The following is a 24,271-nucleotide window of genomic DNA, read 5'->3' as shown; positions in this document are numbered from 1 at the left end:
AGGGTTTAAAGTAAGTTTTGGCCTCTTATTCTGTGAGGGAAGGTCGGATCCCTGACTACCTGCTGCTTCTTTCTATCAACTCAGAATTCCATTATTTGTGGGTCGAGGAAACATTGCAGGGGGAAACCTTAACTTGGGTGCTATCTATTCCAATCCAAAAAGTGCTGCCATTCACTTGTGCTTTGTATATGTTCTAGGAGAAGGTTGACCAAGTGCATTGCTTCCATTTTCATTGTAAATATCACCCCATTGGTGATTGCTTCCTCATATTAAACATTGTATGATTTATTTTGAATTTTTAAAATAAATAAATATTGCATTTTCACCAACCGGCCTGGTTCATGGTCCATTGTGACCCGGGGTATTTTAAAAAGGGGGTGTGATACGAGTTGTGTACCATCTCAAATTGAATTCACATAAAATAAAGAGAAAGGCATATCAATTGAGCGCTACATCCTAGGCTGTGACCAAGGTTTGTGTCGCCTGTGTCGCCTGATTGAAATCCTTAACAATATACAGAAGAATACTGCATCCCTCCTGAAGAAGTGATCACATCTCCTCGACAGCCATCCTCTCCCAAGTGATACTCCCTCATAATGCCACCCCCAGAGTCAGGATCAGGTAGCAGCTGCCTTCCCGGGCCACATGGGAAGAGACTTTAGGCTGGGGATCAGTGATGACTATGCAGGATTCATACAGAATACAAGGGTACAAATGAAGTATAAGTAGTGTGTATGTAAAAGCAAATATCCTTTTGTTAAGGGTAGGTGAGGAGAAGGGTTCCCATGCTCTCCTTCTTTGAACCAATGTTTCTAAATAACCAATCATGGTCCTCCTGTGAGTGGAAACACCTGTACAACAAAGCATTTTGCAACTCAGTTGAGTTGCAAAGAGAGCGGGCAGCTGGCCACTGGTGTGCATGTGCCATGCAGTGTCCTGTCAGAGTGTGTTATTGGTTGACGTTGCTAAAGAGTAGACAGACACTGATCAGGTATGCTGCTATGCAGTGATTTAGTTCCTTATGATCTGCCATTCTCCAATTCTTTTTTAGGGAGGGACACTCTGTGTCTCTGGTTCCAGGGATCGCAATGTCTGTGTTTGGGATCTGACGAAGTTGGGCCAGGAAGGTGAGAAAGGTTTGGTGAAAGCCTTAGGGGCGAAGAGCAGTGGCACGCACAAGGTACAGTATCAACCTTTACTGAATACCACACAATGGGGGCTTCCTCTCACCTGAGAGGCCAGAGATGAGACCTCTGCTCTGTGGCAGCCTCAGACTGTTGTCATTTGTGGGCCTCTCCCCTAGGTGTGACCTCCTTTCCTCTCCTTCTCCTTCTTAGGGCTGGGTGTGGTCTCTGGCATCACGGGAGAACAATCTGTGCTCTGGTTCGTGGGACAGCACCATCAAGCTTTGGGACATGGGTGCCGAGGGGCAATTGTGCAGGGAGATCAGGTAACAGTGCTTCACCAAAACCTTCCAATTAACCAGTGCTACGTTTAATAAACATTGATATAAAATCTGAAGGCAAGTGTCCTGTCCCCTCATCTAAGCCATTTACCTCTCTCGGGACCTATACCTGGGGCCCAAAGAGTAAGAGATAGACCAAATCGGCCTTATGGAGGTCAAGCATTGAGTGTGAAGTGGGTGGGCTCACTCTCTGAAGGCCAATATTGAGATGGTTTAGAGACTGGAATTCTCTCAGGAACTGAAAAATTATAAAGACTAGACTCCCCTCCAGAGGTGAAGCATAGAGAGGGTGTAGTGCCTGGACACCAGTCATTCCTCAATAACCCCTTCAGAAAAATCCTCTATTGAGTGTGCATGGTGATTGAGCACCTGTTCATTCCTCACATGTATTCTCCAAGACAGTGGATCTGGCATTGTGGGACCCTCTGTGTAACAAGATAGCATGATTTATAATATATGTATAGTACTGTAAATCGATGAAGCTGTTTGGCATGGAAGAAAGGCATATATGTCTCATTAAGGTGACAGAAGCAGATCTGCTTGTTGAGTGAGGATGTGTTCTACTTGGTAGGTCCTTTGTTCTTGGAGGAATAGTTTCTTGGCTTCCATGGTTGGGTAAATGTTCTCTGATCCATTGAGGAAATGCCATCTTTAAGCAGCAGAAGGTTCTGTTCTTGTGGAGGTACAAGTGCTTAGATCAATAAAGGAGTAGGTCCTCTGTTTATTTTGTGATCAGAACCTTATTGGCGTAGGGGGGCTCGTGGTTCTACACTCGTAGATGAGGTCCTTTGCTATGGAGGGGTAGGTTTGCCTCTCGACGGCGATGGACTCTGCTGTAGGATGAACAAGATCTTTGCTCCAGTGGTGGCGGTTTTCTCCTCAGCAACATGGTTGTTGAGACCATGGGAGGTTCATTAGGAGGATCTCTGCTGTGAGGTTAGAACCAGTGCTTATCTAGGGATCTGAATGCCATTTATCAGTTGTACGGGTGGGCTCCTTTTTGAGCAGCTCTGCTAGCAGAGGAGGAGGTTCTCTTCTAGGTAAAATGGGTTTCTTGGAGGAGGTTCTCTTTTTGTTAGAGATTTCCTTGCTTATGGAGTTGTCAAGTTCACTGCTCATGGAGGGGTATTAGTCCCTGCCTCTGGGGTTCGGTGGGGCTTTCGGGCCTGAGGGGTTTGGTTCTCGCTTCTGAAGGGAGTAGGATTTCTATTCTTCGATGAAGTAGGAACTCTGCTTTCTACCTATACAGGGGGTCTCCATTAATGGGCACAACTCTTTTGGGGATTGTTACTTCAAGGGGAAACCTAGTTCTCGGCTCTGCAAGTTTCACTTTGCATCGGGAAACTTGCTTCTGGAAAGAAATGTTCTGAACTTGTGGAGGGGGTTTTCTGCTTGTAGATCAGGATGTTTTATGCTAATGGAGGGGAAAATGTATTCGGATCATGTGGGGTGGGGCCGGTCTTTGCTAGCTGAGTAGTGAGGATCTCTCATCATGGGAAGGTTGTTGCTCCTCAAGGGAAGGTTCCTGGGAAGGTGCCTTTCTCCTCTTTTGGAGAAAGAGGATGTTCACTTGTGTAGTTTGGGTGAGCAGTTCTTTGCTTGGGGATTGATAGGCTATTTCCCCTGATCTGGGCTGATGTTCTTCTGTTTGTTGTGACCTTTTCTTTAGAGGGAAGACTGCAGTGCTATGCCTTTCGTATCAGCAGGACATTCTTGTAGCAGGCTTTTATGACAAGAGGGTGACCGTGTATGACCCCAGAGGTGAGACCTTTCCCTTTCTATATCTTTACAGATGTAGGTCGCTAATCATTCTGAACAGAATATCTTAGTATGAAAAGTCCTGAATGTTGCTACTTCCTCAGTGTTATGCTATTTTTAATTGAATACCCGCCTCTAGAATGTATATTGTACCCTGCCAAGTGAGAGATCCATGATATGATTCAAGAGTATTGCTAATGACAACGGACTCCTGAAAAAGTTTTCATGAGGTTTATCTTTAGATTTCCTGAGAGACCATGGTAGGTTGTTCCGCAGTTGGGCCATATGAGTGCAAAGCATAAAATCCACCAGCTTGCCTGTGCCTTACTTTCAAAGTTACCACTATGTGTTTTTGAGCTAACCTAAAAGGTTGTGCCGGATTGCATATGGCAAACACTGTCGTCAGGTAGAACAGAAAAACAATCCTTTCAAATGGTTTATAGGTTCAGCCGGCAAATAGTCAAAACTACTGTGGCTCAAACAATATCAAATATGTTGGGTGCCACCCAGTTATCATTTTATGTAAAATATGAAAGGATGTGTCCTTTTCATCCTCCTATGGTGTATTCAGACCATTTGAATATGCAAAGGCTGAAGGAAAGAGTATCTTTTAATTGTTGGATAAATGTTAGGTTAGATATTGCATCACGGTTTGCATATCCTTCTCACAAAGCTCGGCCTCTAAGAGGGATGTAACTGCTGAATATGTCATGGCCTCTGGAACCAGCCCATCTTGGAACAATTGGTTGACAGCTGTTGACGTAGAATGTGCAATGAGCAATTTATTATTCTTTTTATATTTTTAACCTTTGACAAGTTCTCGTTTATAATTTACATAAGGAAAAAAGAAAAACACAAGCTATATATCACATTAAACACATGTACGCAATCAAAATGCCTAAGAATGAACAGCATTCTATAAAATTCATGTGGAACAATGCCCAATTCAGAATATCACTGTGCAATTCATAAATTTAAAAAACTAAATGATCCAAATGGATGAACAAAACTTGATGACCAAGAAGAGATATGTGATCTCCTAAGAAAACTGAAGAAATCACGTGCACCAGGCCCTGTTGGCCTTTCCAACTTCGATTGTTAAAAAACTATCCAGAGGAATGGTCAGCATTCATAAGATCTGTGTTCATTAGATGCGCGGCTTCTCAATCTGTCCCACCATCATGGTCATCCGCAATCGTGGTCCCGATATATAAAAAAGGAGAAAATCAAGATCCCACAAACTATCGACCAATTGCTCTATTGGACCCGATAGGGAAAGTTTACGGTTCTTTACTACTAAAAAAATTTCAAAGATGGGCATCACAAGCGCCATATAATGACAATTTCCAGATAGGCTTCAAGAAAACCCTGGGAACTGCGATAAACCTATTTCTATTGTCCATCCTGAAATGTAAAGTGATAGAGGGAGGCCCAAGATTGTTTACCGCATTCATAGACTTCTCCCAGGCCTTCGACAGAGTCGATCGAGCCAGGCTCTGGGGAAAATTGGAAACATGGACATTTCCTAGCGAGGTCCTCAATCCCATTAAAGATCTACACATGGATACCTCCATCAGAGTCCGCCTGAACCAGCATGGCTGTCTATCCGCACCTATTGAGACGAAAAGAGGAGTCAAACAAGGGTGCCCCTTGGCTCCTGCTCTTTTCCTTGCCCATATGGGGGACTTTCAATATACAGAGGAGCCCATCAGATCCTTTCCGCCTAAACTATCCCAAGTTAATATCAGCAGCTATTATATGGGGACGATCTCATCCTCATTGATCAGACCCCTATAGGCTTACAGCAACAACTTGACAATCTATTGAGTTTCACCTCTGAAAACAACCTAGAAATAAACATCGGTAAGACGAAAATAATGGTTGTTGAAGGTTCGACGAGGAAACTGGAAAAACTTAACTGGTCGTTAAACAAAATAGCTGTAGACCAAGTCAAAAAGTTTACATGTCTGGGTGTGGTCTTAAGACAATTCAAAAAACGAACTCGCCATGCAAGAAAATCTCCTACAGAAGTTCAGAAATTTGGCAACTCAAGGGAAAGCAATTGATGGGAAATTTGGACGCTTTTCTACCATCCCAGTTGTAAATTGCTATAAATCTAAGGTCGTTCTGACTGTGACCTATGGTTCCGAGGCTATGCCCTATCTGCCTAAAACAATCTGGCCAAAACTGGAGGCCCTTTTTTGGAAAAAGGTTCTTGGGCTACCGAACTCAACCCCAGTTTCGTTGATCATATGCGAAATAAGCCTACTCTCCCTTCAGGGCACCGTAGAGTATAATACTTTCATGCTATACAGAAAATGTATTATTTCGGACTGCACTTTTCTGCATGGCTTGGTCTCTAAAGGATTAGGTGCTACAAACAGCCAAATGCTTTAACCATGGAGAGACGAAAACTTAACGCTGCTAAAAAACATAGAGTGCACAGAAGAAGACTTAAAGCATAACCCCACAAGGGTAACCAAAAAAACAAAAGAGCTGGACTGGATCCGCACTTTAGCTTGTTGCAAACAGCTGTAAACTGGCACTCCATCTGCCTCCTGTGTGGAACAAATTGAATTTTTTGCAGAACTACATTAAAAAATGTCCAAGCCGACCTGCACGAAACATCATATTGAGAGCTAGACTGAAACTTTTTGACACCAATGAAATCCGCCAAATTAGAGGTCTTTCGTTGACAGACATATGTAGATTTTGTAATAAGGAAAAAGAGTCAATTCGCCATCTATTACTCTCCTGTCAAGGTACATTGGACATAAGGCTTCCTTATTTAAAACACCTACTTAGTCACTCAACAATAACTGAAGACGAGACTTGGTGGGGAAGATTGATTAGTGGCGATAGAACAGCCTGGCAACTAGCGACTTTCAAAATTCTGCAACAACTAATAACAAAACTGGAACTTAAACGCAATGAAACTTCTTAGACTCTTTAGACTCTTTTCTTTTAGACTTTTCTTCGTCTTTTTACTCTCTGCCTACTCTTTGGTCGATTCTACTAAAGATAAGATACTTAGACGATTTCACCTTGAAACCTTAAATGAAGATGTTGTAAAAAAATCAATTCTTTCTTTGATTAAATTCAACAATAAAAAATAAAAATAAAAAAATGATCCATTTCTTAGATAAAATACATGTAATGCATAAAGAAAAATCAAGCTACATACAGATCAACCAATTAAATAAATAAATAACCCCATTTAAAGAGAAGATTTTTGTTACTATGCTGGTTCAAAAAGATATCATAATTAGCAGCAAACAGCTTGCAGCTCCAGATAGCCCTCACACTCTGTTTGAATGATCCTCCAGTTTCAAGCACCCTAGAAAACCAGTAACACGAAGAACTGTGCTAGTGGTAGAGCCCGCTAGGTAAATTGACTATACCAAATTCTCCTGACCCGTCATGAGCATACTTTCACATGTTCTTAAAGAACTCCCTCTTGAAACCTGGACAGCCATACGTGAAACCAATGGGTGCCGAAGGGGTTCCTGATGGTTATACATATTACAAAAGCAGCAAGTTGCTTGCTCTTACGGGAGCAAACCATACCTCAACAGAATCTGTTTTGTCTGAATAAAATTCCAACGAAAACGCAGGAAGAAATGCCTTGTATACTTATTTAGGTAGATCTACAAGAAGGCAGGGACTTTATCTACCCATTGAGATCTACCCAATGGGTAGATAAAGTCCCTGCCTTCTTGTGTTGTTCCTGTAAATGACTCGAGGAAGAATACGAATGCATAGACTCAGTAGTGTTAATTCAATCCACGTTAAATAACAGTATTTTTTTACTTTAACCGGGTTATCAACAAGTTCAATACATGAACTACCCAGATTAACATGGAGATCAAGACAGTATTTTTGTATGTCATCTAGCCAGGCACCGCCATTTACCTCAAGTATACAGAGAGTCTGCACTCGGACACAGACTCTTGCGCAAGAGTGATGAAAGCTTCCAATGTGCTCTAGCCCTCAATGAAACAATGCCCAACTCGTATATAATGGCATGAATAGGAAAAGTATTGTGAAGTCGAAAGACTCTCCTCCAGATCAAGGCCTCAAGAATGGGTAAATAATCTAACATGGACAAAGAATATCAATCTCATGTAGCAGTTTTGGAATGATTTTCCGTTCGTAAAATTGGAGTGCAGGTTGAATTGTAAATTTACCATATCTTGAGTCTACCATCACTATCTGATTGGTCATTGTGGAATCCTGCCTTTTATACCATAGTTGAATCTTTAATAGGCGATGGTATGGAGGGTACAAAAAATCCCAAATATATCATGGATTCTACTTTACTGATAGGCTCTGAGCCAAGTCCCCAGGTACATTTGCTCATCCACAAGGCCTTCTGGGGCTGGGGGCCTCAATACCTTCAACTCTCTCCCCAAACACCTTCCTTCTCGAGCTCCTCGCTCATCTACCTCAAACTCCCTCAGGGTCAGTCGCTTCTCCAAGCAACGAGTTGGTGGTAGATCTCTTTCTTCGGCTGGGGCCTCCCTCTGGAACAGCCTCCCTGCCTCCCTGAAACTTGAGGAGAATCATCTTCGGTTCCGGAAGCACCTCAAAACCTTTCTCTTTGCTTCTGCTTTTTCTCCTCCTCTCCCTTGCTAACTTCCTGTCTGCCACTGAATTTGCACTGGTCACCCCCTGATGTCGGGCCCAGGTCCCCTCCCCTGCCAGTCGCACACCTGCACTGCCCTCCTGGAAACTCCCGCACTTGGGGACTGTTTCTGTATCCTAAAGTCCCACTACCAGCACTTGACACCTGGTGTCGGCACTTATCCTTGCACTTGCCACCTGCTGGCCGTACTTTTGCTTAATGTTTAATTTTGTTTTCCTTACCCCATGTACTGCACTGTCCTCTCCCGTTTATCCCTCGCACTTCCCCTCCTCCTCATTCCCCTTCCCATGCGCTTGCGTGATCTGAATGACACCTGGCCAAGTTGGATCGTTGTCTGTCCTCCCTCTGTTCCCCCTCACTTGCCTCGTCGCACCGTGAAACACTTGTGTATAGGCGCGTTATAAATGCCATATCATATCATATCCTTTTTCCCTTAGTGCAATGCATCATTTGTGTTCTTGAAGGGTTAATCTTCAGAGAATGTTTACTCACAAAGACTGAAAAAGCATTAATCAGGTTTTGAAGGCCCACAGTGGTACAATCAAAAACAAAGTCATCCGCCTAGGCCAACCAGAATGGTCTCAAGTGATGGAATTTTGGGGAAATAAAGGCTGCAGGTTTTAAATACTCGCCAATATCCGCTATATATATAGATAAAACAGGCAAGGAGCCAGTATGCAACCTTGCCTGACACCCCGATAAGTTGGAGTGTTACGGGATAATTGGCCAGAATGATTCCACCGTACTTGTATATCCGAGTCCGTGTGCAAGACGATTAGCCTCAAGAGACCCACAGGAATACCAGACGAAAAAAGCTTGGACCACAAAAGGTTGCAATCCACTGCATCGAATGCCGCGATAAGGTCAACTGAGGCGATGTATATTTACTCATATTTCCCTCCCCAAGTTAGATGTTGAATGCAATTCAACAAGAGAGCATTCATCAAGGATGTTCCCATATTTCTCCTAAATCCAGTTTGCCATTTTGATAGTGTAACTGGCTCCATTGTTCAAGGTCCAAGATGCGTTAAAAGCAAGGAAGCAAAGGCTTTACTGTCTGCATCTAATATGGCTATGAGTCTGTAACCAACAGGGTCAGTTTGCAGGCCCCTTTTGTATGTAGGACCTATATACGAGGTAGACCAAGTGGCAGGGAAGGATTTAAAATTCATAATGTCCTTCAACAGATAGAATAATGCCAATGCCCAGGCTAGAAGTTAAGTAGCCTGTTTGAGCCGGGGCACAAGAGGAGCTGTTTTTGTAATAACATCTCCTCAAGGCCAAATTCAGGGTAGGAATCGGGTTTAATCATCAACTAAACAAGGTAATTTGAAATTCACTCACGTAGGTTGGAGGCATACAGTGAGCTAAAATGGACCACGCAGTTGTCCTCAGTTACTGCATTAATCTGGTTACTAGAGTTAGAAGAGTCTACGTCATTAATTAAGCACCAAAAAGCATAAGCATGTTTACTACCTAAGGTATACAACATAGCTTCGGCATCCTCCTGGTATCGCCTGGCTCAACTCTGGGGAAGCCAATTCTTGTACGACTGGCACATAGTTTTACTCCTCTGGGCCCTAATCACAGGGGTTAAATCATTCCTTTTCTGTAAAAGCCTAAGAGTCCTTCTCATTTCTCATTTCCGGGTAGTCGCATTTTGATTATAGATTTGGAGATGCTTATTTTTAGATGCATTTTCCCCTTTTCTCCTACTTGTTTGTCCGGGCGTCAAGAGCTAATCCAGGAAACTTCCAAGGTTATCCACTGTAAAGGTATTAAGTTTCCATTCCCCTGAATGTAAGAACAATATGTTCTCAAGGAAATTATTTACTTTTAGTGTTGTAACAGCGTTCCAACTTATTCTGTTGCCGCTACATTAGTTTCCAGTGCTGATAAACCAAACTCATATGAATCCTTGGGTCCTAACCCGATATTGAATTGGACCTCAAGCATTGATTGTTCACTAAAGCGAGAGGGGGCGATCAGTGCTCCAAATAGAACTTTGGAGTGAGAGTATTTTACTCCCAATTTTTAGAATTAGAGAGTAAATCCAATTTCAAGAGAGTAAAAATGATTTGCTGCCTTCGCAAGAGAGTAAAAAGTGTCTGACAACTATCCAATTTGTGTGTAAAATTATTACACACAAATATTTCAAAGTGCTTATAAATCATTTATTGCGCCTGTGGAAAACATGTTCCCCACACAAGAACCTTGTAGATGCATACTACCCAGCTTCATCTTCATGCTACTTGTGCACAAACTCTGTTAAAAGTTACTACAGATGCCAGCTAGTTACATCGGGTGATTCATAAATCAAGTCCCTCACTCTACCAGCATCACTTCTCTGCCTCTCGGGCCTACTTTTGCTGCCTGGCACTACCTGCTCGACACCACTCCATATTTCTGCTCCATCTCTCCTTCCCTTTGCTACTTTGTTTCCCCATTCTCTCACTTTCTGATGCTCTGCCTCTCACCCTTAAGTGTTGCGATGCCACATTTTGTGTTCTGTTTCTCTGTCACTCTGCCTCTCCTATCTCTACATTCTATTGTTGCTTTGTCCCTCATATATCTTGCTGTATCGGTTGATATAACTCCTCTTCCTCTCTCATGTCATTACTCTGGCTATATCTGTTTTTTCATGTTCTCAGTTGTGGTTGCTACTCCTTTTGATTATCTTTCTTACACTGTCTCTTAGTTATTGGCCTGCCCTTCTCTAGTCTTGCTCTTCTATTTTCATCTCTCCCCACCTGCTGTTGATCTGTGTTTTATTTTACGGTCTCCAAATGTCTCTTTTGCTCTGTTTCTATCCCTCACTCCTATTGTGTGTTTGTCCTATTATTAACTCTGTTTCCCTTCTCACTTTCTTTATTGCGCTATCATGTAGCTCATTGCTCTCTCTTCCTGTTGCTCGAATTCCTGTTTTGGATTGTCTAGTATGTTCTCTGCTCCTTCAGCCCCCTACCCCCCCCCCCCCTGACACACCTTTGTTCTTTTGTATTTCTTAGGTTAAGAGTTGCTCTTCCTCTCCTGTTTTTCTGTTTGTCTTTTAACATAGCACCAATAAATATCCAAAAAAGCTGAAAATGCCTTTTCTTACCATTGGGTGCTTTTTTGAGATGTATGTGAACCTTTTTGCCATTAGGCTGCGAATTATAGAGTAAGAGGTTTGTCTGACCAGATGCAGCACTTGCTTGAATGCAGATGATTTACCAACACTGTATGCCATTACAAGTACAAGAGCCCATATGAGATGTGTGTTCTGAGCCATTACAGGTATAGCATCCACGATGAGGTGTGTATTCTGAGCCATTACAAGTATAGCAGCCCAAATTAGATTTCTGTTCTAAGGCATTACAAATATAGTGGTCCTCGTGGGATGTGTGTGTGCCTCTTCTGAGCCATCACAGGTATAGCAGCCCCAATGAGGTGTGTGTTCTGAGCCATTACATGCACAGTAGCCCTGAAGAGTTGTGTTCTGAGCAATCGCAGGTATTGCAGCCCTGATGATTTGTGTGTTCTGAGCCATCACAGGTATAGCAGCCCCGATGAGTGGTGTTCTGAGCAATCACAGGTATAGCAGCCCTGATTAGTTATGTGTTATGAGCCATTAGAAGTAGAGAATCCCGGATAAAATGTGTGTTCTAAATCACTGACCATTTAGTCGTCCCTTTGATAAGTTGAAAGTTGAGTCAACTGTATCACAATTGAATGTTACCTGCATCTTAAATGCATATCTCTGATGCAGACTCATTAACACACCTATTAACAGGATTTGAACTAACAGGTTACACAATAAACTCTGCAGCATAGTTATTGACCCACTGAGCTGCCTTTCCCAACTGGCTGTTGACACTGAAAGGCACATAGGGCTAGGGTACTGGCAGTTCCATAGGAGGCTTGCCTGACATAAATGGCTTGTCAAAAGCTCTAATCCTGTTTTGACTATCCTACATTTTGCAGGATATTCATAACGAGGCTTTGAAATGTGCTAGATTTTTGGCAGTGTGACTCAGTAATCGGACATGGGAGCTACAGAAGTTTTGAAAAGCACAAGACCGAGTAGAAGGGATTGAAGTATATGACAGCAATGCCATCGTCTCACACTGACAGAGGTTGGTGAGAAGAGCTCAGCTAGTCTTCTTGTTTGTACTTTACCTTGCTGCAAAAAATGCCAACACATGTTTGTGCTTTCTTAACAGCAGCTCTGTTAAGAAATTCAAGTACTGTCCCAAAACATAGCAGTCCTGCTAAGAAATGTGGACATGATGCAATCAGCCCTGCTGTGAATATTTGTCATTGTGTGATGACATGCGTACGGTATAGCAGTTCTGTTGATAAATTAGGCTACATTGCCTGAATATATAAGCAGTCCTGTTGAGAGATAGAGGTACAATCTGTGCCACTGAAAATATATACAGCACTGCTTCTACTTGTATCCATTATACATGCTCGCGGTGCGTGGTCAGAAAGGGAGCTAAAAGTTCAGACCACATGCCTAACTATGCAATTGGTGTGCTTCTGTGATGAAAAGAAAACAAAGTATGAAATGCCCATGCGGCTGTAACCGCTCTGCCTCTTTTAAAGCCAATTAAGCAGAAATGCAGACCTTGTTTAAGACAATTTTCATTTTACACAATACTACCTGTGTCCTAAAGCAAAGTGAAAAGCATGTTCATGATTGAAGAGGCTTTAATAACACTGTAACCTACAAAATGCAGGCAGTTGAACAAAGTGAACAAAACACAATTTCCCTTTTACATTACTCAGAAAGTATTATCTTGATAGAATCATTTACAGAGGAGAGTGTTAAAAATATTAAACAGACCAGAACGAATCCCAGTTGCTTCTTTCAAGGAACTGTGTCGATTACTAAAGTAAATAGTGGATTTGCAAGCTGCTGCTAGCCAGGCTGTCACCAGTGAGCTCCATGAGTTATGGGGTTGATGCCGTAAATAGCATGTTGAAGTGGTACGCAAGGAAGAATGAAAAGGGCCATATTGACAAGATTTCTGTCCGTAAAAGGCCTGATACACACCTTATCTGGAGGGTCGGGGGAGATGGTAAAACAAATGCACTTATCAGCTAACTATCAGAACAAATATAATCAATGGTCGAGTGGGCAATACCATTAGACAATGTTGGTTGAATAGGAACATCACCCTTATTACCATTTAGGAGTGACAATCCAAGGCCTCCAGCCACTTCCTACCAAATTCTCTCTTGATGTTATTCCAATGTCGCAAAGATACAGATTCAACCCAAAACTCTGCATTAATACTGTCAGAGTGCAAATCACCCACAAGGAATATGTGTCCACCCACAAACACATCTATCCATTGATTGACACAACAAGTAAGGCAATCTATGAATTCATCCAAACAAAGTTTTAATCCAAATACTGTTGCCGTCATGCCAATATTAATTTAGAATTAAACAAATGGTTGCCAGGACACTAAAACAGACCTCAATATTGCCAATGGCTGAGATAACCATACAGGCATTCACTAACGTCAACAGGGCGCCATACAGGTGACCCATTGCTGCCTGAAATAAAAGTGAATCACTGTCAAAAGACATAGGTTGTTTCAACCATGTTTCTTGTACAGAAACAACTATAAAGGACTTACAATTCAGGCCAACAGCAGGATTAGAGAACAGATGTAAAGGCCCATGAGAATTCCATGAAAATATTGAGAAATGAGACTCTTGTAATGCACCGGGAGTTAGTGGTTGGATGACATTCTTAGTGCATCGCACTCAGTAACCAAGACCAATCTTTGGTTTCCTTAGAAATCTTCATTTTCTGTTTTAACAGTTGAATTTCCTCCCCAATAATGATTTCCTTCTCAGTCCCCAACAATTCAAATACAGGGCTTATATTTTCCGTATATAAGATGTGCATTCAAATAAATAATTGCATGCCCATTATATACAGATCTATAAAATCAACACTTTGTAGGTCCCCTGAGGAAATGCCTAATGATGTAGGGATCTCGGAGAGTAAACGCAGAATAGCTGCCATATTTAACATTACTGACCTATTTTCAGGAAGGCCACTCAAATATAATTATTCAGGGCTGCCCCGCAGGAGCATCCCCCGTACCAGTTAGTCTGCCCTGAGGTTGGTTATTCTGCTGTGCCTTTGGATCCTGCATGCAATTTTTAGAGAGGGCTTTGGGGCCAAGTGGATACCGCTCTAGAGGTCCATATTCACCTTCCCCTTGGGCTGTCCCACCTTGAAAAACTGGATAATAAGATGGGGCTTCAGGCACCCCAAGATGGAGAAGTCTGGCATCCACCTTCTTGTTGTGAATGCACCCAGAAGAAGCCACAATAGATCGTTCACCCGCAAGTTCTTGTGAAACATTGGGAGCCCTGGACCCAGACACTAGAGGCAGTGGACAAATATTACTGCTGCCTTCATTGTTAACTAAGGTTGGGCCTTATGTAAATACTCCTTGCCCAGGATTAATAGGTTGCACTAGGTGTCAGTTGAGCACCGGGATTACAATCCGAGTTATTGACAGCTTGTTGCAGAGCTTCCTGTGTATTAATGTTAAAGGGTGGGTACATTATTATAACCCCTTGTGACCCACAAGCCTCACTAACGACCAGTTTAGTCAATAATACTTTCAAAGAGGGCTGCGTTAATAAAGCCTGCAGGAATCGCTGTGATGCTTGATTGTTCTACTTCAGGGCCGGGCGGTTCTTACATTTTTTTCATCTGTGGACCCCTCTTTTTCCCAGGCAATGAGGAGACGAAAGCTGATTATGCTCCAGAGCCTGGGTGGTGATAACTGTTCAGTCTCTCCTGATGAAAATGTGCATCTTCCACTATTATAACCTCAAAGGCAGAGGATATTCCATATAGAACTATGTCATTAACCCCATTATTGGAGACAGTTTCAAGAATAAGAGCATTTTGAGGGCCATCGTCCTGGTTAGAAACACTAAGACCTCCCCAGTGGCTAATCGGTAGTTGACCCCAAATTGCTGGCTGTTTGAATTTCTATTAAGGACCAAAACGTCTGAGCGCTTTTAATATTGTTGAAGTAAAACAGAAGTGATTCCAGGACGACCAAGTTTGATTTTGTTTCCAGTTTGAGGCTCTCATGAAATGCAACAAGAATGCTAAGTACCTGATTAATTTCTACTAGTGTCAGGTTTGCTGCATTGCTCCTAATATTTTCCATGTGAGGCGCAATCAATGAAAACCTCCTACAGGGGTCTATGGATGGCGACAAAGCAATTGAGGATAAAGAAGAGTCAAAATCCGGAAAATATCTCAGCCCCAAATCAGGTGGAGTATTCACAAAGCTCTGCGCATAAAAGGCAGAATTATTCAAAATAGGCGGGGATCCTTCTGCGGCACTTAAATTTATAGGTGCAATGAGTGTGAGAGTGGGGGCTTTTCTTATAATGTGATATTCGACTTCTTCAAATCTTGGCAATTCTGAGTTGTTAGGGCAAAAAAAATGTTAGGTGAACTCTTGAACTGTTTCCCACCCCCGATGCCATAAGACCCATGTCCTTCATATTGGACACCATAGACGTGTCCCCCACAGGTGATAAAGAGAGTGGGAGATTTACTGCAGTCAACATAATATGAGCGGATTTCGGATGATGTAACATTTTACTTTACCCACTCCGAAGGTGGTACATACAAACCACCCGATGACCAGCAGAGACCAACAACCTTTCTTAGGCCAGAGATGATGGCCTTCCTCAAAAAATTAGCATGCAAATGAATACTTAGGAGGAGGGTTGAGTATCAAAGAAAACAATGCAGCTCCAAACTTTTTTTGCTGGCCGGCCCTTACTTACAACAGAGACGTGCCGAGGATTATGAGTGTGTAATCCACAGTATTTTCACAAGCGGAGCAATGCAGTTGTTGAGACGCCCCGGGCCTGACGTCTGCACGGACGGCTCAGACTGCTACTCATCGCAGCTATGCGCCGTGTTTTAATGCCATTCCTCCTCCGATCAAACAGCACTGTAGAAACACTAGTTTGCAGTTCTCCCAGCACAGACTGCAACTCCGCAACAAGCAATCATGTTCATGATAGCCATGGGACAGAGGGCAAAAGGGGATGGAAAGGTTCCGACTTAAATGCTACTGAGGATCTCTGGTGTGATTTTTTTTTTTTCCAACATTTATTTGAGTTTTATTTAGTAAAACCACATGACATATAGAGTAATAAACACACACACACCGTCATAATGATCCACCAGAACATAACATCATCAACCAAAACTGTTTGCAATAACACCAATTTCAAATTGCAGCGAGGGCATGAAGCAAGTGTATAGAAAATCATATTTTCTCTGAGCATAATCCGAGGAGTTGGCACAAGTCAAGGCATTCATCTCTTTCATATCAGTATTTGCTCTAAATAGTTGTTTGATCACTGCAAACCATCATATATTTTTATTAATGTTTGTTTTTTTACACAAAATGTAAGAGTAAACGAGTGGTTCAGCCCGTCCTAATCTAACTTTTTCCACATTTTGCCAAAGCAAAGGACTAATAAACAGATAGTGTTTTTTTTTTACATTTTCTTTTTATTGCTGGCATCTTGCAGTACTGGGATCATCATATGTGGCATTAGGCATTCATATTGCATCTAGATCAGTTAGCAATAAATCATCATACTCTACATTAGTTTTGCTTGCTTTCAAAAAAGAACAACGGGGGGTGAAAAACAAAAGGGGAACATGGGTCAAGCATATGTTCCTTATACAGTCTATGCGTTTCATTCGTCGGAGAGGTCGTCTTCGGGTTCGTAAGTACTCCCTGAGGGGGCCCCAAATATCCTTTGGTCTGGAAGTGGTTTGCATGCATCGTGTATATGTTTCTTCGTCTTCTTGTACGTTGATAAGGTCTCGGAGCCAGTTTCCATGTGTGGGAGGGGATTTGGATTTCCATTTCCTGAGGATGTTGTGTTTGGCCACCGCTCCTCACACTGCAAACAGTCTGCGAGTTTTTATAGAAGCCTTCCCGATATCCCCCAGTAGATACTTCTGCGGCATGGCCGGGACGTGCATGTTCAGTATGTCACTCATAGTTACTGCTATCTCTTCCCAGAATCGTTTGATCGGGGGGCATTCCCAGTACATGTGAATTGAATTGGCTTCTACCTCTCCACACTTGGGACATGTGGTCTGTTTAGTGTGATCAAATTTGGCGACCTTACTTGGGGTAATGCGCAGATGGTTTAGTATTTTTAGCTGTATGAGTCTGAAGTTCGCGTTTTGAAGAGATGTCCTTGGTAAATCTACAGTAATTTACCCATTTTTGCTCGTCGATCACCATGTTCAGGTCCCTCTCCCATTTTTCTTCCATTTTATTCTTAGATGGAGTATTGCGTTGTACCACTTGGTATAATGTGGAAACGTTGCTGGTAAAACCGTCTTCCGTCAGGATATCAGATATGAATTTATGTGTAGGAGGAGCCATTGGGAAAGATGGCCATTTCTTTATACAGGCTGCTTTCAGGCGTTGGTATTGTAGGATTGTGAATAGGCCTGGGTCTGTTCTGTTTTGGATTTCACTAGCAGTAAGGAATCTTCCTTCAGGGAAGAGATCTCCTATTTTTGCTTTCTTGTCTGGGTCCCATCTTCTCTGTATGGTTTGGTCAGCGTGGGTTCTCTTGCGGGGTAATGCCATAGTGGTAGGTATGGCCAGTACGGTATGTCAGATCCCACTCTTTTGAGCATCCATGTCCATGCCTGTACTGTTGAGGCTAGGGGGTCTGCCAGTACCCTCTCCTCTGGTACCTTGGCTAACATCATATTTTTCAGGTTTAGGGGGGATGCCGCAAACTCCTCAGCGCGTATATGTGCAAATTGCTCTGCAATATGATTCCAGTATTTGGAAAAGTATGCCCGTGCAGCGTGATAGTATAGGAGAAAGTCGGGAGCAGTGAGCCCTCCTGTGTCGTAGTTCTCACACATCTTTTGCCAACTGAATCTGATCGCGCCCCCTCGCCAGGAAAAGTTGGAGACCATTTTCTGTAGTAAATCAAAAAATTTACCTCCTGGCCATATTGGGATACTACTGAAGAGGTATAGCAGTTTCAGCACTATCATCATTTTGAGGAGGGATATGCGTCCGTAGAGGGATAGCAGCAGTTTGACCCACAATTTTAATTTGATTTCGAGTTGCACCAGGAACGAGGGCTTAGTTATTGTTGTACAGGGTGCGCTTGTCTGTCGCCATTATAATGCCCAGATATCGTGCTTCGGTAGGGGACCAGCGGAAGCCCTCCATATTCGCGGTTCTGGTTGTAGAACTGGATAGTGGTATTATTTCTTACTTTGCTTGGTTTATCTTGTATCCAGAGTGTTTTGTGAAGATCTCAATGTCTTTCATAATGGATGGCAGATTGATGTCAGGGTTTCTGAGGTATAGAATTGTCATCCGCATACAGAGATTTGAACTGGGGATCACCCATGATGCAGATCCCTCTCCATGCGTGCCTTAAACGTAGGTATCCTGCCATACCTTCAATTGTTAGTGCAAAAATTAGAGGGGAGAGAGGGCAGCCTTGTCTGGTGCCCCTTTGTAGGTTGAAGCTTGGAGATAGCGTCTTGTTGGTCCTCACCCTTGCAGTAGGCTGACAGTATAGCACCCCTATACTACGGAGAAAGCTGTTTCCGAACCCCATATTTTGTAGCATAGCGTACATGAACTTGCAGGATATGGAGTGGAACGCCTTCTCCGCGTCCACGGTAACCGCCACTGTTTTGGCTTGAGGGTCCATCTGGGAGGCAATGGCGAAGAATCTCCGCAGCTTGAGAGCGGTAGATCTGCCTGGTATAAGGCCAGTCTGGTCTGGATGTACTAATTTGGACATATATGGGTTCAGTCTGTTTGCAATTGCTTTGGTGAAAATATTGGTGTCCACATTGATTAGGGATAGTGGCCTGTATGAGGATGGATCTTGCGGGGGTTTGAGAGGTTTTAGAAGGACTGTGACAATAGCTTCTCTCATCGTGAGTGGGAGAGTTCCCTTTTCCATGGATTCCTCCCATACCTCTAGCAACCTTGTAGCTAGCTCTTCAGTGAGGGTCTTATAGAGATCCGCAGGTATGCCATCTGATCCAGGTGCCTTGCCGCCCTGAGGTCCATAATTTCTCGTTCTATTTCTTCCAGTGATAGGGGAAGGTCCATAGCAGCTTTGTCTTCTGGGGGCAGAGCTGGGAGTGGGAAGGAGTCCAGGTATTGTCCCAGCTCCTCTGTTGAAGCTTGATCAGCGTTTGTGTAGAGCTCGGTGTAGAACCTCTGGAATTCCTCATTCACCCTTTGCTGATCCACATGGGTCTCCCCATCTGGTCTGTAATGCTAGTAATTTGTCGATGAACGTATTCAGACTTGATTAGGTTAGCTAGCATCTTTCCGGATTTATTCCCCTCCCCATATTTTCTGGCTTTGGTGGGTTGTGCCAAGTACCAGACCTCTCGTTCTGCCAATGTCGCAAACTCAGCCAAGGCCTCCTGTAATGGAGCCAGGGTTCTTAGTCCTGGTGATGTGGTCTATGCCTCTTCTGCTTTTTTTATGCATTCCTCAGATCGGGACAACTCGTGTGTAATCCTTTCAATGTGCCGTGGACTTTGGAGATCAGGTGTCCCTTAAGCCACACTTTGAAGGTCTCCCAAATTGTGGATTGTGAGCTTACGGAATCCCGGTTGTGCTTGAAGAACTCAGACACCTCGCTCCTCAGCTGTTCGTGTAAGGATTCATCTTGTAGGAGGTCTGGGGGTATTCTCCATGTACAATGTGTTGGTGTGGGTATCCCTATATGGATCTCCAAAGCAATCGGGGAATGGTCTGATAGGGTTCGGGGTAATAGTGTACATTCTTTTATGTCTGGGATACTGTCCGTAGTGCAGAGCCAGTAATCAATGCGGGAACTTGATCCATGCACATGTGAGTGGAATGTATACTCTTTGGTGAATTTATTTATTTATTTATTCGCATTTGTTGAGCGCACAGGCAGCCCAGAGGGCATCGTGGCGCTTGTTACAGATCTGAAAGGGACTTGTTGTACATACAGTGAAGTCATTACTTAGTTGCAAGAGAAGAGTAGTAGCTCCAGGAGAGGAGGAGAAAAGAGTAAACGACACAAAGGAAGAGGAATTAGTTAAACAAGGTGGTTTTCAATTTTTTTTTGGAAGGCGGTAAGAGAGGTTTCAGCTCTGAGCGTGCTAGGTAGTGCGTTCCATAGTTTAGGGGTAATGTAGGGGAAACTTATTCCACCTGCTCTAGCTCGTTTGATGCATGGGACCCTAAGTTGGTTGGTGTGGCATTGCCTAGTTGGTCTGGTGGCGTGAGATCTGGCTAGCGTATCAGACAGGTATGAGGGTGCAGACAGGTTGATACATTTGTGTGCGGTGGTAAGTATTTTGAATGTAATGCACTCTTTGACAGGTAGCCAGTGTGCTGCCTTTCTGGCTTGCGCGATGTGGTCCCTTTTTGGTATATTGAGAGCTGCTCTTAGTGCATTATTCTGTGTTGTTTGGAGTTTGAGATTGGAGCTGGAGGTGCCAGCCAATAGCGCATTACAATAATCTAGTTTGGCTCCAATGGTGGCTCTGGCAATAGAAAGGCAGTTATCTTTGGTTAGGAAAGGTTTGATGGCATTAATGAGCTTAGTGCTCAGGGCGGACGCAGAAACAATGGAGTTGACTTGCTTGTCCATGGAGAGTGAAGCATCAATGTGGACTCCTAATGTTATAACAGATGGTAGAACTGGGATGACACAATTGTCTATGCAGAAGTTGGTGTAGAGTGGGTCGAGGTTCGTGAGAGTGGATTTTTGACCAAGGATGAGAATGTCGGTCTTATCTCCGTTAAGACATAGGCCGTTCGTGGCCATCCATGCTTGGATGGTGGCGTATATATTCTGGAGGGTGGCTGCGTCTTGATGGTAGAGTCCTGTGAGCGGGAGGAGCACTTGGGTATCATCAGCGTAGTTGGTGTATGTGATCCCAAGTGCGTCCAATTTATCGAAGAGAGGTTTGGTAAAAAGATTATAGAGGGTAGGAGCCGTACATGAGCCCTGAGGGACTCCATACCTGATGGTGGTAGGCTCTGCGTTAGCTATGTTGGAAAACACTTTCATTACTTTTCCTTCGAGGAAGGAGGTGAATCCAGTTTGTGGCTTGTTCGGAAAAATGTGCGGCCTGAGTGAGATGGTTCGTGAGGATGGCATGATCGACTAAATCAAATGCCGCTGAGAGGTCTAGGAGGAGCAGAAGGGCCGGCTTGCCTTTATCTAGTATTAGGGTAATTTGGTTCTTCAGATCTAGTAAAGCGGTTTCAGTGCCATGACCTTTGCGGAATCCGGACTGCCTTTTACCTAAAACAGAGTTGTTTTCCAGGTAGGACTTTATCTGCATGTGTGCAGCTTTAGCTAAGATGTTTAGAAGAAAAGGAACCATTGTAATTGGCCGGTAGTTGTTAGGTTGGGCAGGGTCCAGAGTTGGTTTCTTTAGGAGCGGACGTACCCATGCCTCTTTAAGGCTGTCAGGGACTTTGCCCGTCTGGAATGAGGCGTTAATGAATGCTGTGATGATCGGTGTGAGGGGTGCCGCACACTCTTTAATGATGTTGGGGGGGGCATATATCACCTTTGCATTGAGATGGTTTGAGCTGTTTGAGGATGTGGATTAAATTTGGAGGAGTGCTTATCTTTAGAGGTATTGACGGAGAGGGTCTGTTGGGGGTGCAGAGCCTTGAAGTGTTCTGCTATTTTGTTTTGAAGAAGGTCTATTTTATTTAACATCGCTGTTTGGATGCTATTGCACCAGGCTTCATCCTTAACAATCTCATCTGTACAGATTGAGGGGACGGTGAGCTCTTTAAAGATGGTAAAAAGCTCTTTTGAGTGGAAGTTGGCTTCCATGATGCGTTTATTGTAGGTTTCTGACTTTGCCTTAAATATGGCACTTTTGTAGTCTTAGAGATACAAAGAAAGTCTACTTTGGTGGCATCACAGGGATTGGCCTGCCATGTTTTGAAGGCTTGGCGCTTGCATTGGCATAGACTTAATAAGTCCTCCGTGAATCATGAGTTGGAGTGAAACAATTTTTTTTCTTTTTTGCTTTCAAGAGGAGCTGCGGCGTTGATGGCATAGGTGAGGGTGTCTTTGAAGATCTCTGCTAGAATGTTGGGGTCAGAGGAGAAAGGAGGTGCTAGGCAGGGGTTGTTGAGAAAGGGACGTATATTGTCTGCTGTAAGTTTTTTGGCACTTCTGGCTAGCTTGGCCGGTGCGGGTATAAGTGCTTTGGAGTATAAGGAAATGGGGATGCTGAATTGAAGGCAGTTGTGATCAGACCATGGAAGGGCTGTGTTGGAGTTGAGGGTGGAGCCACAGTTGTGATCTGCCACCCAGTCTAGGATACAGCCTTTATTATGGGTCGGGCAGTAACTATCTGTGTGAATCCTAGATCTGTGAGGTTTCTGGCGAGAGTGGTAGCTGCTTTGTCAAGTTTATCATTGTATCCAAGGTTTAGGTCTCCTAGAAGCAGTGTTTTGGAAGTTTGATTGATATTTTTTCCAAGGAGATGGTTGACTATGCCTGTGAAGTTATTGACAGGGCCTGGGGGTCTATATATGACATGAATGTTTACTGTGTCTTTAGGGGAGAGGGTAAGTTTGGCTGAGAGGATGTCAGTGGTGTCTTCCCCGGTGGTGGGAGTCTGTCTTAAGGCTAGGGTGTCTTTAAAAATTAGTGCGACCCCACCTCCCGTTTTAGCTAATCTGTCCTGTCTTAAGACCGAGTAACCTGGAGGTACAGCTAGGCTGATAGTAGGGCCAGAGGCAGAATGCAACCAAGTTTCTGTTATGGCTAACATATCTAAGTCTTGGCTGGTAATAATATCATTGACTTCTAAAGCGTGCGCGTTGAGTGAGCGAACATTTAATAGAGCACATTTGAGGTGTCGATAATTGGCATGAGCTTTTTGGTATTGTGAGTAGGCTTTTTGGTCATGTGATGTTTGGGAGGAGCGAGCGTCAGAGCCCTTTTTTGGCGCTTGTGGGTAATAGTGTATGGCGGGCGGCAGGTCTTAGCGTGAGTGCGTGAACCTAGGCGTGAGTTCCTAAGTGTTACCTGCATGGGTGTGGAGATGAATGCTAAAGGGAGTGTGCGTGTTCTGAGTCTGTGCTGCCTGAGTATGATCTCGGGCATTTTGGGGGGAGTAGCGTGTGTGGTGGTGTGCCTAAGTTCCATGATATGGCTGTTGGGTTGCCCTTTGGGCACGAGGTAGGCAATACTACTAGTAAGTAAGATGTAAACTAAACCTATGAAGATGTACAGTGTGTGGGTGGTGTACATATTGAGATAGGACAGCGAGAGCTGGGATGCTAATGGGTTAGGTGAGGCAGGTGCCTGGCGGTGCAGCTCACAGAGAAATCTGTTACGAGCTAGATAATGTAGGAGGGCTACCTAGAGGTCAGGTAGTGTCAGTACGAGGGTGTCTCTAAGCGACCATAAGGCACAACACAACACGCAGGCACAACACAATATCACAGTGGTCTCTAAGCGACCATAAGGCACAACACAATAGCACAGTAGTCTCTAAGCGACCATAAGGCACAACACAATAGCACAGTGGTCTCTGAGCGACCATAAGGCACAACACAATTGCATAGTAGTCTCTAAGCGACCATAAGGTACAACACAATAGCACAGTAGTCTCTGAGCGACCATAAGACACAACACAATTGCATAGTAGTCTCTAAGCGACCATAAGGCACAACACAATAGCACAGTGGTCTCTAAGCGACCATAAGGCACAACACAATAGCACAGCGGTCTCTAAACGACCATAAGGCACAACACAATAGCACAGTAGTCTCTAAGCGACCATAAGGCACAACACAATATCACAGTGGTCTCTGAGCGACCACTAGTGACTAGGTACAGTAAGCTGGCAGTAGCAGTAACATATCATACATTTAAATTGTAAAACTGCAATGAGGATGCTCAAACATACTAGCAGCTGGATTCGATTTTAGTATAAGAGGTCTAGGACACTGATGACTGGAAGGCACAGAAGGGCTAAAATCCTAGCGGCTAGGGGGTGCAGTATATTGACATTCAATATCTTTAGTGTGATAGGAATGCGGTGGCATACAGAGTTTAGATGTGCTGGAAGCTATATGTGAGCATTTCACAGTGCTAACATCAGAATATAGTGCTTCAGATTAGCTTGCAGGTCAAAGGAACACATTTGTAATAAGGTCAGATAGAACGCTGCAGTCTGGAGTAGATACCTCTGCACTGGTGGAGTAGATCACTTTGCATGTTTTGATTAGCACATGTGTTCAGAACATTTAAGGAGGCGCTTGGGAGCGGGGTTAAAAGGCAGAGCGTGCAATTAGGTAGCAGGC

The 24,271-nt window shown here is 43.6% G+C and overlaps 1 protein-coding gene across 4 annotated transcripts in view; it reads left to right on the top strand.

Moving 5' to 3' along the window:
* The window catches only part of FBXW9 (F-box and WD repeat domain containing 9), a 503,699-nt gene that overhangs the window by 341,228 nt on the left and 138,200 nt on the right, over positions 1-24,271 (top strand). For all 4 annotated transcript variants that reach the window (XM_069604110.1, XM_069604111.1, XM_069604113.1 and 1 more), the window contains 3 exons: positions 1,052-1,180; positions 1,338-1,450; positions 3,135-3,226. In XM_069604110.1, coding sequence (XP_069460211.1) covers positions 1,052-1,180; positions 1,338-1,450; positions 3,135-3,226 — 334 coding nt within the window. The remainder of the gene's footprint in view (positions 1-1,051; positions 1,181-1,337; positions 1,451-3,134; positions 3,227-24,271) is intronic.

This window comes from Ambystoma mexicanum, chromosome 3q, assembly GCF_040938575.1.
Source record: "Ambystoma mexicanum isolate Mex_15411 chromosome 3q, UKY_AmexF1_1, whole genome shotgun sequence".
NCBI classification, from domain to species: Eukaryota; Metazoa; Chordata; class Amphibia; order Caudata; family Ambystomatidae; genus Ambystoma; species Ambystoma mexicanum.
Note: the sequence above shows the minus strand (reverse complement) of the source record. Positions and strands in the feature narration are given on the sequence as shown.